Source organism: Mya arenaria, chromosome 7 (assembly GCF_026914265.1).
Source record: "Mya arenaria isolate MELC-2E11 chromosome 7, ASM2691426v1".
Taxonomy (NCBI): Eukaryota; Metazoa; Mollusca; class Bivalvia; order Myida; family Myidae; genus Mya; species Mya arenaria.
In genome coordinates, this window is record NC_069128.1 from 51,838,887 (window position 1) to 51,857,684 (window position 18,798).

The window sequence follows — 18,798 nt, forward strand, 5'->3', positions numbered from 1 at the left end:
CCCAGATGACATTTGTAAAGTTTGTGAAGATCGAATAAGAAACTGTTGATCTATTGTGTCCACAAGCTCAAAAATGCATTTTGACAATTTAAAAGGCCATAAGCAAAGAATAAGATATCCAAAAAGAACTGGAGGCTCTAGACTGTTCACAAGCTGTATTTTAGCAATTTGTCAATTTCAAGGGGCCATAACTCAGTCTTGCATGGGCGACACAGGCTGGTTTTTGAGAGGAACCATAATTAAGTCAATATCCAACTACTGTTGAAGATCGGATAATAAATGGGGGATCTGTTGTGTTCACAAGCTCAATTTTACCAATTTGGCCTTCATGGGTTCATGAGTTTCGAATATAACCAAGGTCACATTAATATTAAACAGCTGTTTGAGTTTTGTGAAGATTGGATAAGAAATGGATGATCTTTCGTGTTCACTAGCTCAACTATGGCAATAATGACACGTTCAGTGATTATAATGCAGTTATCTATGTGCGGATTTGGCTTGGGTTTTTTTTAAAGAACCGAGTCATCATAGATATCTAACTTCTCTCAAAGTTTGTTAAATATCAAATAATAACCAGCTCTTATCTGTTCAATAGCTCAATTACTGCATTTTTTATTCACTTCCCAAAGGTCACTAACCCAGTCATAAATAGGTAGCTCTGGCTGGTTTTAAAAAGGAACTGAGCTGTCATGGATATGTATTTCGTGCATTGTTTTGAACCAAGGATTTAATTGAAAGATAATTGTGCTAATTGTAGATGTTAACCAAACAACAATAAAAAGGCCAATTTTATTTTTATTTAATTTCTGCCTAAGAGACAAATTAATTCCGTAAATACGCAACTCTATGGAAAGTTCAAAGCCCTTAAACTTCATAGCACAACCTCAACCTTCATTGTCTCAACCCAGTCATCCGCCATCGTGGCTGTCTTGATATCTGCGAGGGTCTCTTCCTTTGCCGTCCACCTTTCATCGCGATACCTGACCTTCCGGTCGCTATCCCGGCCATTAGATTATTGATCGTTATTTTTCCTCCGCCGTTCCCGTGGAACGGGGTGTACGGGACCGGCAAAGGCTGCGTAATTGCTGGTCGATTTCCATCTTCTCTTTGCGTAGTCTCTCAACCTCCTACAGTCAGAAAATAAACATTGTCTTAAGGTGCAAATAAGCTTGTCATTTAATCGAGCCGTTAGCAATAATGCTAAATTTGGAAGCCCCAATATAAGTTTTGTATCATTTTAAAAGATTTTGTGTTCTGATCACTAATACCTTAAATCAACAACTGAGGCGATGGATGCGCCCGATACGCCCATTTTCTATGAAAGGCAGAAATTGTGATATATTGTGCTGGTAGAAGGTAAATGGTTGTAGCATTATTTTACACAAGTTGGACAATTTCATTACATGTAAACACTTGGACACGTTTAGAAAATACAATTTTAAGTATTTTTTAAAGATGACATAAAACGCAGCAAGGGAAGTTTTAGGAAAGATAAAACAATGCGGAACAGTATTATAGATCCATCTACATTTCAAATGTGTTCCAAGATATGTCCCGGAAAAAAGTAACCATTTTTTTAAAAAATATCAGGTATAGGGGAGATATGCAGTGCACGATTATGGTTGTAGTGAACTGCACTTTCTCTCATTGCGATTTATCTTTATTTAAAATTAAATTGCACATCCTTAAATATTTTCCAAGATTTGGTTCGGACATGCACCCATCATGAAAAAAATAGTTTTTTACAATGCACTTCCTCTCAGTGCCATCTATATACAAAATTCAGAAAAATATGGTATTTTGTTTAAACTTGATTGTTGTACAATGATTGTGAAATAAGTAATTACAACATTATATCAATAACTGTCGTTGCCACGATATTACTCGAGAGCGTGGTCTTGTGTTTACATTTGTTTGTTTCAATGATTGCGAAACAATTACGATTCTGCATGACAGTATGATCTTGCGTTGTAGGGAAAACCGGAGTACCCAGGACAAACACATATCCACCTTGTTTGAATTCTTCAGATTTCTAGACATTTTCCAAAGAGTAAATGAAAATTTAGTTTTAAAGATCACATTCATATTATTTTACCATACTTGAAAAGGCTGATTTCTATCAAATGTAAGAATAAAGACGTCAATTTAAAAAGACTCGTTCACTTTTTATGCTAGCATTTCTTTATTTTATTAGATCAAATTGAGTTATTTAAATAAATATATGGAAAAAACACCAATCAGAAAATTAAAGATACTTATTTAAGATATGTAAAACCAGAGCTAAATTTTCAATATCGTTACTAACATTTTCCGGCTGAATAGCGAGTGTTAGGACAACACTTGTAAATCAAACTTTTGATAATGTGTTATAATTGAAAAAAATCAACATTTTGCTCACAGGAATTTATTGTTTCCGTTATTTGACACTATAAAACGTGAGTGAGTCTCTCTGAGTGGGGCAGAGAACGAACTGTTGAGTGCAGACGACAGGAATTGTTAATATGTCCCTTATCACACGTACCCTTAGGTGATCGATGTTGTATTCCAAAAGAGTCTGCGCGTTGCTGATATTCTCCACAGTACCAAGAAAGGTGAACAACTTATGTCCCTATAACCAGTTATAATAAGAAGATAAAACTGATATGATGTGATAACTATAGTGGTAATAGTACTTTTGGATTTGTTAAAAAAAACCTGTATAAGCTCTGCTCTAATAGGAAAATATTCATAAAACCTGTTTGGCTAAATAACTTCTGAAAGATGACGACACCGAGGGTATAAAAAGTTTCGTTAACAGATTGTTCTACCTGCCGTGGGTCATCCCTCTCGTCATCCCCCTCGATTTTCACACGCACTATACCCGATATGTCGACAATGTCTTGAATGTTCTTCCCCTTCTTTCCGATAACCATTGCTACATTAAAATAAGGGATAATAAATTATCAAGACTCCTTCCTGCCATTTTTTCATAATACTATTGTTATTATTGTTTTGTTTCAAAATGTGACATCACATTGAGTGCCTGTTTTACATTGTTGCTTTTATGCGACTGTCATGTTTCGGAAAGAATATTGTTACAAAACAACCTAGGGTTTCATTTAACCAATTGGACTAAATTAAAAATCTTAATTTCGATAAGATCTGACACCGATCTGTTGAAATAAACATGGTGAATAATCTGGTTCTCATCTTACAATAAGTTATATTTACCTGATAGTCTGTGTTCATTTGGAATATATTCCCTTTTCAAAGGAACAGAGACGGCACATTAAAGTTAAACTTTTTTTAAAAATACATAAAATAAGTTTGTGTCGTTTCGATAAATTATTAAAATAAAATAGGTACACAGTTATGTATCCGGCCAGTCAGTAAATAAGTGGATAGGTGTTTGATATTAAATCTCTGAAACAAGTTTTGAATCCAAGCAAAGTATCGACCAAACGTTACTCCATCGCATTTTCCGAGTAAGCTGAAGAAAACCTCGGATTGTCTGACGGAAAGGTCACCAGCAGAGGACCTCCTACAGCTGTACCTCTGATCTCAATAGTTAGTGTGAATTAAGAATATCATTTAGAGCTAACTTAATGTGTGCTTGTTTTGCTTTCATTCAAGCACTGCCATGTGCATATTTCCTCTTACAACATACTTCCTAGCTTACAATCGTGAACGTTTTTTTTTTGTTATGACGCGTATCTAAGACTTGGCACACCGAAATTCATTAATGAAGGCTTTCAAGACACTTCAACATTATTTCTTAAACTAACCATAATTCAAAACCACAAACTACAGAATTATTTCATATTATTGTTCTAATACTGACCCACAAGATCGCGTGGGACCTGGTAATTTTTCTCTGTATACTCTAACATATTTCGTGCCCGCTTGCATGCTTCCTCCGTCTGTAATGTAATAGAGCACAGCTATTATAAAATTGTTTCCAAGCCTTGTGAAAGTTGTTGAAAATAATTACCTGATTTGACGGTAAAATTTGAACATTGTGATTAATTTCAAGACTTCTACATGCACAAAAACTGCATACCACAAAGCCAATAACGGTAATCAAATCATATAAACATCTTTGCTTCATAACCCAAAAAACTAGAACTCATCAAGATGATGCCATCGTTAGATTTTATTCCATCAATCGAGGGCAGTTTGTCTTTTAACTAGTCGCAATGCTACAAATGCTGATTATCATTGTATATACATGGCATGCTAATTTTCACTGTCAACATCTGTACTAAATTTCATGTCATGTTTTTTTTTTTCTTTGTGAACACGTGAACATGTTCATGTAAAATATATTGTCATTGTTAACATAATATGAACTAAGGTTCATGTCAAAATCTCTTGTTCCCTTTTTTTATTTATTGACAATGTTTCTGCACTGTATCACCAATATTATGGCAAGCCTAAGATGATTTGCTCTTTTATATAAAAAAGCCAGTCCTAAATTCAGACTAACCTTTCCGTAGACTTTGAACGTACATGTCTTCTTATTGACATCAATATGAGTCACACCCTCTACTTGTTTTGCCTGCTTAATGTTCGCTCCATGCGTCCCTATCGCGAGGCCCATCATAGTGTCCTTTACACGAAACTCTTCCACATGGCCGCTCTTTATCTCTCTGTTCTGTAGGGAACATAATTATACCAACATTCAACATCATATTGCGGTATGGAAATGTAATTGACAATTAAATCATAACTTTCAAAGGCAATCATTTTTATTAATTGTTAACGATATACGTCTTGTAAGTACATATTACCGAATTTTACTATTGAAACTTCATGCCTGATTGCACACAAACATTAAAGACAAAATTTATAATATATATATATATATATATATATATATATATTCAACAGGAGATGTTTGTCAAACATTATGAAATATGCATGGACCTCTATGTTTTTGGGCCATGTGTGCAGGCAGTGTCAAGTTATCACACAGACAAGCTTTTGCATTCAAGGTCACTGTGACCTTGACGTTTGACCTGATGACCCCCAAAATAAATAGGGGTCATCAACTGGTCAGGCCCAACCTATAAGTCAAGTTTAAGGGCCATGTGTGCAGGCAGTGTCAAGTTATCACACAGAAAAGCTATTTGCGTTCAACGTTACTGTGACCTTCACCTTTGACCCGATGACCCCTTAAATTAAAAGGGGTCATCTAAACGCCAGGCCCAACCCCCTAGTCAAGTTTGATGATCATAGGTCCAGGCTTTGTTGAGATATCACTGGGAGAAGCTTTGTTAACTTTTTCGTGATAAAGGTCACTGTGAACTTGACCTTTACCCGATGAAACCCAAAATCAAGAGGGGTCATCAACTGGTCGGGCCCAACCTTCATGTGGAGTTTGACGACCATATATCCAGGAATTGTTGAGTTTGCCTTCAAGGTCACTGTGACATTGACCTTTGACCTGATGACCCCCAAAATAAAGAGGGGTCATCGACTGGTCAGGCCCAACCTACAAGTGAAGTTTGTGGGCCATGGATGCAGGCATTGTTGAGTTATCACTCGGACAACTTTTTATCATTCACGGTCATTGTGACCTTGACCTTTGGCCCGCTGACCCCAAATACAAAAGGTGTCATCCACAGGTCAGGCCAAACCTCCAAGTCAAGTTTTAGGGCCATGGGCGAAGGCATTGTCGAGTTATCACTCGGACAACTTTTTATCATTTAAGGTCAATGTGACCTTGACCCTTGGCCAGATGAACCCCAAAATCAATAGGGGTCATCAACTAGTCAAACCCAGCCTCCAAGTCAAAATTGAGGGCCATGGGTGCAGGCATTGTCAAATTACATATCGGACATTTTATCATTCAATGTCACTATGACCTTGACCTTTGAACCGATGACCCCTAAATCAATAGTCAACTACTGGTCAGGCCCAGCCTCCATATCAAGTTTGATGACCATAGGTCTAGGAATTGTTGATTAATCACTCGGACAAGCTTTAAAATCCTTTTACCATTTGAGGTCACTTTGACATATCTTATATATATAGATATGTAAGAGGAACAATATCATTTAATAAATGAGTTAAATAGTTAACTTTTTGAAAAGTTGCCTTAACATTATAATGTAATAGTATTAACAAAATCGTTCAAAAAACGTTTAGAAATGTTGTTTTTTAAGTGTGTTTGAAGAACTTTTAAATCCTTATATAAATGTTTCATAATATTAATCGATTTGGATTTTCTTTTTACAAACAATGTAGGTCTTATATAAATGCAATAGGCAATCTGACTTTAAGTAAAGTTTACAATATCATGTTCTTTTTGAACCATTGTGTAAATCTTATATACTTAATTTCTTTCTGTATTCCACATCTTTTAAAAATATCATGTAAAGCATTCCAAAACTTTGTCACTACTGGGCATTTATAAAAGAAGTGTTCGTAGTCTTCTACTTAATTACAATGAATACGCAAAGGAGAATCCAATAACTTCCAAGCTAATGAATTTAAATTCGTGGCTACAAAACTATCCAATAACTTTATTTAAAACTGTTTGACGTTATTATCTACAATGGATTTATGAGCAGTAAAGTACCAAGAGTTCTAGCAAATATGCTCTTCACACCGTCGATACAAATAACCATAAATGTAAGGCTTTTCAGAAAAATTGCTTAATACATATTTGATATATTTGGTTATTCGTCATATCATTGAAATAATTGGAGACTTATTACTAAATAGAAATTTTGTATTTACATTTGTATTTGTAGATCCATCCGATGTAAGAGTTTCTTTCCAACTGTAAGGAATTGCTTGTTTTAACGTATTTACTTCTGCAATGCACTTTTGTTTATTTTTGAGCTTACAATACAATTCGCGTCTAAGTTGCCCTAATTCGATAGACTATCGTTTATGTAAAGTATGTCGGAATCAATTCCGTTCTTAAGGAGAGGCCTTTTTTATTTTGATGAATTAATTACCCCATATTATTTATTTTCTAATATTGAAGTAAATAGATTATTGTATTCCTCCAACAGTGGAGAGCATAACATATTTATAACATATAATACATGAATATACACTTGATATATAATCATAACATAGAAAGGAATAGGAAAATGATATGCATGACATCAATTTCACTTGTATTTCAATGTGTTGTATTATATAAGAATATTCTTGTATACAGAGGATTTAGAAATACAAAAAATCGTTCTTTGACAGATTTCTATGCAGAAAAAAGTAAAAGTAATATGATGTAAGCCCGAAGTAAATTGTAATCGTAATCAAAGGAAAAATGATAAGAAGTGCAAGTAGGCATCATTTAATTAAATTATTTCTAACACATTAGAAACAAACAATTCTTCAGAAAGCGAAGTAGAATTAGTACTCGTATGTATAGAAATATTGCATCTAGACATCTATTGGAAACATCTTGTCAAGAGTAATTTACGTTTTATTAAATAATTTTAAATAATTGTGTACAATGTACGAATACGTATAACACGTTGATTCGCTGTATTGTTTTACAAATATTAATAAATTTTATTTATATCAAAAATAATATCTATAAATGCATGTGAATGCATCAAGCGCCACATTGTAGTACCGGACATGTACATATGCAAGATAACACTGTTATCTAAAATCATAGAGTTAAAACATGCTTTGCTGTGTATTCAATGTGCAAGGGATCATTCGTCTCAGTAAACAACCGCCACAGATAACAGACATAGAAAGCCATGTAGTATAAATATACAAGTTATACAGAGGTTTAAGTATTGAACCGTATATATATGTAGTACAAAGGCATAATCTATCACTGTCCGTAAAAATGAACAGCAATGTGATATTTTACAGATAAACTTTTTCTGTTTCAATGATTGTATATTATAATCACTTTTTAAAACATTGGAGACAACTATTTGGTGTTGCTTAAAATAATCAAATCAAATCTATATACCAGCAATCTTTTATTTTTTCTTAAAACGTTAATGTTTAATTATCATTATTTTTTGAAATTTTATTATTCAAAGCAGGGTAATCATTTTTACCTATTTAAGTTTCTATTCGGAAATAGAAAGATTCAAAAAGCATGTTTTTTCTTGAAGCAATATGACGCTTAAATAGGTTTAAAGAATGCTAATAAATACAAAAAAAAATATTGAATCCAAATCGTGCATTTAGGATCTGACTGCTAAATTATCAAATGGTTTAACTGTTTTGATAATGACACAATAGTGATTTGGTGTCATGTTCATTTAATGCAAACAACTCAATAAAACATTTGCATGAGAATGATGATGTAATATATATGGGTGTGGGTCTTGCACGGAACACATGTGATTTTTTTTTTAAATCACTCTGTACAAAAATAAATGTTACAGACGTTATATATGTTTTATATATGCAGCATTCAATAATGATTAAATCTAAACAAAGTGTGACCATAAACATTTAGGAACGTTCGTGGGTCTTGCATGCGACACTTCGCCTTAATGTTCCAAACTAATAAGTGAGCGAAGACAATTTAAATCATTCCGTGCATGACAACGTTACAGCCCGGACAACACTAAAGTGCTACCTTGAAATTTCCAGTGTGGTTTCTTTAAAAATCCCTCGATGCATTACAGCCCGAATACAATCAACTGTACTATTTACGCATATATGCAACATTCCATAAATGTATCTCTGGAAGTCTGACCTTGACCTCTGAGGTAGGTTATAAGTCGCTTTATCTAAACCACAATATCTATGTCCTTTGTACAGAAAAACATTTTTGTAAGTTTGTTATCCATTGTCTTAAAGCGCCAGAATGCTCGGCTTTTGGTAAATTTTTAGGAACTAGTAAAGTATTTTCAGCTTACAAGGGCATTTTTTTATTGTGCATGCTTATATTAAATTGATTCTTTAAAATGGTTACATATATATACGGCACAATCCGAAGAATGTTAAACGGACATTTGTTTTACACTCACCAAAAATAATAGGTTCATGTTCGTATATGTACACATACCCTGTGTTTATCTGAAGCTGCGATCCCGCCGACGTGTGTTACAGTGCTACCGTCATCGCTGCCATCAACTTCCTCCTCAATTCTGCAAACGTCTCTCAAAACGTCGAACAAGCTGTTTAGAGCTTTATTGTTTTCTTTTAGGCAAAATATTTTAAAAGTCTGCTTATGTTCAAGTTCTTTCATCTGCAATTTGGCCTCCGACACTGTCTTATTAAATGATTTGCTCCTTAGATACAGCTGACCCGTAGAAGAACTCATTTCAAACTTTTTATTTTGTTCCTCTTCTTCATCAGCCAAAACTATGTTTTTCTCGCACACGGATGCAATGCTGGAAAATCTTTCGCAATTTTCGTCGTTAAATTTGCATGCTTCCCGTCTTACCTGACTAATTACATCTTCTACGGAACGTTTCAGTCTAGTTTCCAAACTATCAAGATCTGAATTGCGCTTTTCGGCTTGCAGTTGACTTGTTTCTTTTTTACGTTTGCTTTCTTCCTTCAAACGCATACTGGCATACTTAAGCTCAGTTAAAGCTGCTTGCATGTTATTTACTATGTCGCAATGAATCGTTCCCGCCTCCTTTAGTAGGTCAACAACTTGTTCTCCACATGAAAGATGTCCCGAGTTGAGGCATCGACCACAAATCACACACTCGTAAACCTTACAAAGAAATAACGCCTTCTCAGTCGGATGTTCTTTACAACTGTCCTTTGGGATGTCTCGCATACTCAACTTTGTCTTTTCATCACCTTCTTCATACATATCGATGATGTGACTTTGAAATGCCCTTCCTTTTTTATGAATTCCTAAACACGCTTTTCCAGTGTGCCCACACGTCTTGCAAAATCCAAGTGCTGTTTCATCGAAGCATATTTCACACTCATATTCCGCTGATTCCATTTCAAAACTTTATTTCTGTGAACGCAATTGACATCAGAGATATCAGAAAAATGTCGATTAATAAAATCATTGCAAGCATAAATCTTCAATATCAACCTGATTACTTAGGGGCACACAATTTAGGTGGTGTTAAAACCCGGCAAATCCAGCTACCGCACGACAAGGTACTTATTACTTATGTAATGGATGGTTTTTAGAAGGCAATAGCTGCTATGGAGATATAATAATGGTTTTCTTCTTTGGTGCCTCTGTTGGTTGGATTTTTCGAGCAATTATGTCAAAATGACGTTTTATGATAGTCCGGGTATTATATTTCTAGGAAATCACAGGTTTTATAATGCAAACTGTACCATTAAGCATGTAAAACATAATATTCTACATTTGTTCAAATAAGTACTAGAAATGATACTCATCGGGTACTCAAAATAAACAGTAAGTAAAATAAATAATTTTGCTTTTTGTATGTTTTCCTTTAATCGCTTTCATGGTCTGCGAAATAAAACATCATAACAAAAATATCAAAATTATTAATACCAGTTAAAGAGATGTTGTATCTCTTTATGTCTAGGTATGGCACTCGTTAATCTACATAATCCATACACACACACACACACACACACACACACACATATATATATATATATATATATATATATATATATATATATATATATATATATACATGTAAATTATTATACATAAAATACTCAAAACGGCAAGCGCATGAATACCATCTCTAAGATTAAGATTTTCAAAAGGCGACCTCTTCGTTTATTGTTTTTGGTTACCGTAGTAATATTCGATTTAAAACACCATCAAATCATCCAAAACCAATCAAAATGTACAATCAATTTAATAAATAAGACTCATCAGAATAGTTGCCAAAAATATTTGCATGTTATGTGTTCTTTTTTTATCTTTTTCGAATTTCAACAATCAACCGAAAAAAACAAACAGATTCTGACAATTAAATTTGTTTTATTCTTTTAAGTTGCTCATTATAATAACATAAAAACAATCAGTTTGATAATTATTGATATCGAGTCTACCGATTCCGGGATTACTCGAGATTATTTACGTATTCCGATACCGACTGTGACGAAAAACTTGGTATCGACACTGTGATATCGGATTCCCCAATATTGATACCGGGTTTTAGCACCACCCAGGCAATTTACTTCCTTATTGAATAATAGCATTAAACATAGCCAAGGGTGACAAAATCACACGTGGAAAAAGTAATTTACTCATTTGTAGTGTTAGAGAAACAATTTATTTAACCGACTCAAAGATGAATACCTCGATATAATTCCATACAAAATAATAACACGAATATACACAGGACGCATTCAACAGTATTGGTATAGGTAAGTTTCAACTACCGGTATCCGGGACCGATTACCGAAAACCCGGGATCATTTATATCGATCAAGTGGCCTAGCCGAGCACTCACTAATGTCCCACTCATGCAAAACACTTAATACGGATATACCTTTCACTCCAAAATATCTTGACCGTTATGTGATTACAGAGGATTAACTCACTGAGTGTGAGTGAGAGTGATTGTTTTGAATTCGGTCCTAAGGAAAGGTTAAAAGGTTCTGACACATTTCAGAACTATGTTTTAATCTTCTTGATACATATATTATAGATCTAGTGTAATGTTTAGACTCAAGGAACTTAAGTATACATCATTATTATGAATCATACAATAAGGAAATAGAAAAGTTTAAAAATAATTTATCACAAGCTTACCCTTGTTTGCCGTGTAATATACCCATTACGAATATTGGTATCTTACACATGAGTAACTTAACCTATCAGACAATTATAATGGCTAGACTAATCACACGTGACCTAGATATCCCTCCGCATTGTTTGTTAACAAAATGGCGACTATAAGGTTACCAGTATGCTCATCTGTCAGCGTCAATGGTCGCGGCATAGGAATAATAACCATGCAGAAAACCACTAAAAATGACGAAAAATATACTGTGATTTTTGAAGGCTGCGAGTTTTAAATTGATATTCCCGTTTCCAGGCTAAATTAAGTAAATTGCACGAAAGCTGGAAACACAGCTCGGTTTTAGAGCGCCACTGACGACGAACTGTAGGACTTTCTTGTTAAACAGAAAAACAAGAGTACTGTTACTAAAACTTCCCATGACTTGAAATTACTTACCTACAATCTTCACAGCGAAAGTGAAACAGCCTTAAATCAGCGATATCCAACCAAATGAGCTTTGCAATCTCTTGTGCAAATTTTTGTCGGTGTATAAAACACCTGGTGGCCCCAACAATGAGCTCACAACTCTCCGTGGTTTCCTTCGTAGCTTTGATCGATGTTTACGTGATCAAAACTACGGATATTCTTTGATTCATGGGATTGAATTTGGTAAACTCAAAGAGGTGTCTTAGGCCAAAGAAAACCCCGCAAAAGGCTCTCTTATTTTCATGAACTCGTTTAATAAAATTTTGTATTAAATGACAACTCGTGTCAGATCCTATATATTTACTATGATTATGAGCAACACTGTTTTATGTTTTTCTACTGTTTTATATGTTAAATGTGATGATGCTCGTGTTTTGTAAAACTATAAGCAATTTATTATGTATTACTTTACTTTAAATCAACTAAAGAATAGAAAGTGATCTCACATTTAAACATTTGAACATTTCTCATATAGAATTTCAAGTATTTTATAAATAACCAGTCTTGTATATGATTTCATTTTTGCTTTAATTAAACTGTTAATTTAACTTCATTCACATGGTTTAATAATTGTATAATCGCTGTTACAAAATTATATTGTGTCTTATATCATCCGAATAGGAATACTTTTCTGTAAGCTATTATACTCAGTTCGAGGGGTAAATGCGAACAGTTTCTAAGTGACTTTAAACCGCTTTCACCTCTCGAGCTGTTATTTGCTTTAATTTATGATACCGCTTATCATTCCATGCCTTAACTGTTTCTTTCCCTAATAGTATTTTATAGCTGTGAGTTTCATGAAATTTCTTAAACAACAGACTTGGCTGCACAAATGTCACGTATCAATTTAATATCACTATTTGTTCCATTGTCATTATATTTAATCCATTCAACTAAAACTCTATGTGATTCTAATAATAGTGTGACCAGTATTAGTTAAATGTTGTTGTTGATTTTTCATTTCGAACAGTCAATTGGATTAAAAAGGTCATTTTAAAAAACCAAGAACCAAAAACAGAACTGAACGAATACATAAATTGAATGATTGGGAGAATTAAGCCAATCGGTTCATGTATGGGCTCGCATAAATACAGCTCTTAGTTTCAATTATAATATTATTTTTCATATCTTCACTTTTAAGTGATCGTTGATGCAGTGTCAAATTAGTTTTGTTAGAAAATGAAACAGAGTTATAACTTTTGACGAAAAATAAAAATATTTAATTCTTACTTTTCGGTGATATTTGGAGTTTTATTAGAGAAATAACAGCCGTGAATTGATATTTTCACTGCAAACTAAGGAGTGATAATATCAACTTAAAGAGCTATGGTGGCATTTAACTGCCGTAAGATAACCTGCTAACGTTTGTGATTTGTTTCTTGTTAACCACTTAATTTTCGCGATTATTATTTAGGCCTTTTTTATTTGATTCTATGTTTTACGAACACCGCCGCGCAAAAAAACTCATTTTTGAAATAAAAATAAAATTGTGATTTCGGTTTTTTTTTATTTCCGCCGATGAAACTTTATCGCGGCAAATCATAAAAAGCAGAGGACATCGCAATAGCTGTAAAAATATTGGTGTAAACATTTCTGAAAAAGTTTAAGCCAATGAAAAACATTCATCGGATTTGCAGGCTGGTGATAAAAACCTGGTATCCGGTACCTGGAATCCCCCGGTATCCGGTATCACTGTCTGATACCGAATTATGTTGATATCAGGGTTTATATCAGATGATAAATCCAAGTATCCACGGTCCGTTATTAATTGCTTTTTGACAACCAATGCATACTTTAAATAACACGGTATCAACATAATCCGGTATCATAAACTGTGATAACGGCTTTTCTCGATATCGATACCTGGTACCGGGTTATAGTTCACCCGGATCATCCTTTGTGGGAGGGTGATTTCCGGTTTATTTCCGGGTTATAACAGCGATAAATATGGACTAATTATCGTTCCAGGTTTGTTATTATTTATTTATTTTTATTAGATTTGTCATTTAAATGAGTTTATATTACATTATTGTGATATAATTTGAATGTCATGAGCTATAAATCGCTTGACTGTTTACCTGGACAGTTTAGTTCTGGTGGGTGGGGTAGATGGTTCAGAAAAGACTGCGGTTACTATTCTTATTGGAGTATTATTAATAACAAAAAATATCATCTATTCTAAAACATTTGTTTTGAAAATTAACACAAATAATACATTAGGCTGTTTTACTATCTGACAGTGATAATCTATAATGAGGAATCTGTATGTTCATTACCAGGTACAGTATAACTATGTAATAGTCTTATGAATGAACATATATAAATCATCATCAATATAAATTATGATATTTATACTGCTCTGTGTGTTTTATTACTATGTAATAAAAATTTACTTAGAAACAGTAATTATGTTATGCTGTCACCTTTGTAGTGTTCTCAGCTTCTGAATGATACTAGTTACTACATATGGTAAGTTATGTTTAAACATTATGATGGCCACCGGACTAGTCACATACACCCAGGCCTGGAATTAAATCGGAGTCCAGATTGTCTTAAAACCCATCCATAAATAAGTCTGAGAGTAACTATTTTTTTTATAAAAAATATACTTTAAGTGTTCCATTCCTTTCTTTACAGATATGATATGCAGATGTTATCTACTGAGACCATCACTTTCAATGAAGAACATCACTACAATCGGTTGGGCTGCTAGATTGGTAGCAATATGATGTAAGCTAGTGCCTCTTGACACACTATTGTTGGTTGGGCATCTATTGCTTACTGGACCGCTATATTGGATGGACCATACGTGTTGGTTGAACAACAGTTACTATAAATGGTTGGACCGGAAGTGTTGGTTGGACCACCAGTGTTGTTTGGACTGCTTGTTGGACAGAATGTGTGATGGACAACTAGTATTATTTGAATCACTGTTGGATAGACAGCTTTTGTTTTATCAGACAGCTATAATCAGTTGATTTACAAGTTCCTGGATCGCTAGTTCCTGGCGGTTAAATATTCCCTGTACAGAAGGAAACAAAAAAGCTCTTTTGCTAACTGTAACAATGACATGGTTGGTGAATTGGTATCAGACAATTTGCAGCCAAGACAACACAGTGAAGTGATAGCCGATTCCTTAAACTCTAAATGGCAAATCATAGAGAATACATCATAGCTTTTGCTTTTCTGTGTGTTTTTTTCCCCGACCAAAAAATAAAATTCCAGAAATGTAATTTTATTTTTATTTTTATTTCCTCCTCCTACGACACTTCACAACTCTGGCCGTTCGTAAACATATAATTAAAAAAAGGCCTTAGCTATCTAGTTAATATTCGCGTTACCGTTTCGGTAAGATAAATATCATCAGACTAAAAACAGGCTTGAAAGTGCCCAGAACTGCCACCTACTACCTTTTTTAGCGGAACAGCACTTACACGTTTGTTTGATAGCAATATTCTTGTTTCTTGACATGTGTTTTCTGTAATATGAACAGTGCTGGCAACTTTGATATTCCATTCCCTATGGGGTATGAGTCACGCGTAACAACGCGGCAATTGCAATTATCACCCCAAAAAGAACATTTTGAATGAATGATTATTTGAAGAAATGACAACAATAATGAATATCATTTAAAATAATATTGAGACCTGGTAAGGCAGCCGGGTTCATATCATAATGTGCTTACAGAAGGATACGAACGCTTATAGATGTCTCTTCCGACGTTATATCGATTTCAAATGAAAGACGTAATATTTATATTTGCATCCAATACCCGACTTAGTTTTGTTCCCAGATTCCGATCTTCATTTGATGAAGATCGAACTTCCTTTTCATCGACTAGATCAATTATTCGCCCGCCTTTTCGCTACATCATGGCTTCATGTACATATAGGTTAGGAGTGACCATTTCTAGTCACTGCCATAGGGGCAGGTTGTGTTGTTTTGATATACCACGCCCCCGCCCGTTCTTTTTTGAGCAGGGTCATCTCAGCAAATATGGGGAAATACAGTTGTCGCCACCCTTTACAAAGATAATAGAATAAAAATTAAATTATTTTTTTGACAGTTATCACAAGTTACAGTTACCACATCATATTCTTACTAAAAAATGATTATAAAAAACGGGCGGGGGCGTGGTGTGTCAAAACAACGCAACTTGCCCCTGTGGTCACTGCTGGATATTAGTAGAGATAAAGAAACAGAGTGAATATAGTAACGAATTGAGCGACATTGAGATCCGGACTCCTTGGTGCTTTAATTTTCATGGTGTAAAACACCGATACACGCCATTCACTTTTCCTGTGTTTTAACCAATACTAAATTCGTCAATTCTGCATTCTCCAATTTCCCCATTTCTTCTTATGCCTTGCGTCAGACAAGGCTGCCGCTACTGGTACAATATTGGAACGTATTTTGATATCACGCTGTCGGGTTTTAATACACTGGACCTTCCGCCCCGAAGGTTGGGCTTTACTTCTTAGCTATTGTGGCGAATGTAAAGCAATGTTATCCTGTGTTTTATCTCAACTCAACTCAACTCAACTCAACTCATCTTTATTTCCACCATTAGCGGTGATATTCATATTATGTACAAATAGTTACTATGAAGGCATGATATCTATATACATGATATATGTACATACACAATAATTAGCATATTATATCAACATGCATATTGAAAATCAATAGATATTAAAAAAGAATTTCTTAAAAATCAATTTAAGCAAATTTATATAAAGAAGACGTTGAAGGTCATAGAAAGAATTATCAACCAATATTTGTACACAATATGGACTATGCACACTTTGCTGAATGTAAGCCTCCTACAACAGTTTCATCCTCGTTAACGTCCTAAGCTGAAGCTGCAATTCAAATATATTTTGTCCGTTAAACTAAAAACGTGTGTTTAGTACATTTTCTTTAGGTTGAATACCCTTTAGTAGTTCTTCAACTGTATGAAACATATTTATCTATGGCTGCCAGAGTGTCACATGCAGCACAAAACTATAAGCAGGCAAGACTAAGAAAACGGTGGTAAGTTATAAGTGGAGTGACTTTGAATACTGTCTTTTTAAGTAACACATTGTTTTTCATAATACTTTTGTACAGTTTTTATTATTTGTAGTTTGTTACGATAAGAGCTATATAATCATACCTATTTCTTTTGTTTAAAGTTGTATACCCTTTCCTTTTTTAAAAGTGTTAAATTGTATGTGGAAATTAATACAAACCCCATTTATAATTGATATGTATGCGAAAAACTACAGAAACAAGCTCAGTAGCAAAAGGTTTAAACGGTTTAATGGCACTGGATAAACGCCAACGACAAAGAACATCAAAACAAAAAGAAATTAATTAATTAATCATAAAGACTTCAGAGTAAAGATATGCTTAAAGCATTCTTTCGTTTGTTGAAGACGATATTATGTGAGTGGACAGTAAATTAATTAAATGACTCATAAAAGTGAATATTTGAAATTACAATATATTTTATTTATAGGTATGAAAATGTTTAATAGACTCTCTGGTCGTAAATTGAAAATGTAGTTTTCAACCCTTTGTTACTTAATGAACAATTTACCTAATGCACGGGCAAATTATTAGAATTGCAAATAACAAATAATCATATTTTCCTGATAATGGGCGATGTCAAATTCTTAACGACAGCGACTCTTTCGGGCTCGGTGAAATGCTGATCCTGATTAAAGAAAAAGGTACCTACAGAAAGGCCAAGATATATTTAAAGGGATGGCAACAGTGGTAAGATGAAGCCTATTTAACGACTGTCAGTAAGAGAAAAGCGGGCTATTAGAAGGAAATGGAAATTCCAGAAGAGAAAAGACAGATCTAGAGAAAAAGAGGTCAGGGATATACTAAACTGCTTACATACCTAACCATCCTCAGCGGGACATGAACCTTCTAAGATAAGATAAGATGAAATAGGATTTATTTTGAGTCGACAAGGTAGCAACAAGTACAACATAAGCTCGTTTGTTTTTAACCAAGTATGTATTAATATACAGTATTTAGTTTAACAATTGTGTAAGAGCTGCATTGGCAAAATTAGTGATGATTACAATAATGTAATGAAATTATACATTAAATTCATAAAAAGGATTGATAATTATTATAACAGTTATAATAACATTGTAGTAACACTCTTACACAGCTACGTAAAATAATTCCTAAATTGACCTGTTAACTCGAATACATATAGTAAAGTTTACAAATGTTCTGGGATTAAAGGCTATTTCATACAGACACATTAGCCTGCATGCATTTGACAAATAACAAAACAATCCCTTAAAATGTATCCTTTTACCTCCTAAAGATATGTATTGTCTCCTGAAAAGATAATATAAGTTAACATAGCAGAACTTTTCGAGGGAAATATTTATTGGCATCACTGTAACCACTTTCAACCAATTGTGCCTATAGTACGGATGATTTGAGTTAACTGGTTTAAGAAAAGACTCAATTCTTCTTTACACATTTTAACTGTAAATGTCAATTGATCGTTTATTTTAACAAATTTGGTTTGGGATGCAAACAGATTTTTAACACAACTCTAACAATTTGTGTTTTCGTTCGTATACTTCGCTCATTTCCATAATTACTACAACAACATAACAATAACACCTGAAGGACCTATTCCGTTCAATCATAAAGCTAAATTACAGCAATTTGGTCAATTTCATGGGGC

General features: G+C 33.9%; 1 protein-coding gene across 2 annotated transcripts; it reads right to left on the reverse strand.

Moving 5' to 3' along the window:
• Positions 1 to 782: 782 nt before the first annotated feature.
• LOC128239912 (uncharacterized) lies at positions 783 to 11,274 on the reverse strand. Of its 2 annotated transcripts, XM_052956359.1 has the most exons (7): positions 11,183 to 11,274; positions 8,984 to 9,898; positions 4,466 to 4,633; positions 3,821 to 3,899; positions 2,808 to 2,914; positions 2,522 to 2,608; positions 783 to 1,127 (listed from the first exon to the last, which is right to left on the reverse strand). In XM_052956359.1, the coding sequence occupies exons 2-7, from the start codon at positions 9,881 to 9,883 to the stop codon at positions 1,023 to 1,025; spliced, it is 1,446 nt and encodes a 481-aa protein (XP_052812319.1). In that variant the 5' UTR covers positions 9,884 to 9,898; positions 11,183 to 11,274; the 3' UTR covers positions 783 to 1,022. The 2 variants fall into 2 exon arrangements, with proteins under 2 accessions (XP_052812319.1, XP_052812320.1); XM_052956360.1 differs by lacking the exon at positions 2,522 to 2,608.
• Positions 11,275 to 18,798: the final 7,524 nt, after the last annotated feature.

Bases quoted from the DNA above. Each gene is read 5' to 3' on its own strand.
- LOC128239912 (XM_052956359.1), bottom strand. From the start codon at position 9,883: ATGGAATCAGCGGAATATGAGTGTGAAATATGCTTCGATGAAACAGCA. The intron at 2,915-3,820 runs GTCAGTATTAGA...ATTTTAATGTAG, and splicing joins GGTCCCACGCGATCTTGTGG to CAATGGTTATCGGAAAGAAG. The intron at 1,128-2,521 runs GTACGTGTGATA...TTCTGACTGTAG, and splicing joins ACAACATCGATCACCTAAGG to GAGGTTGAGAGACTACGCAA.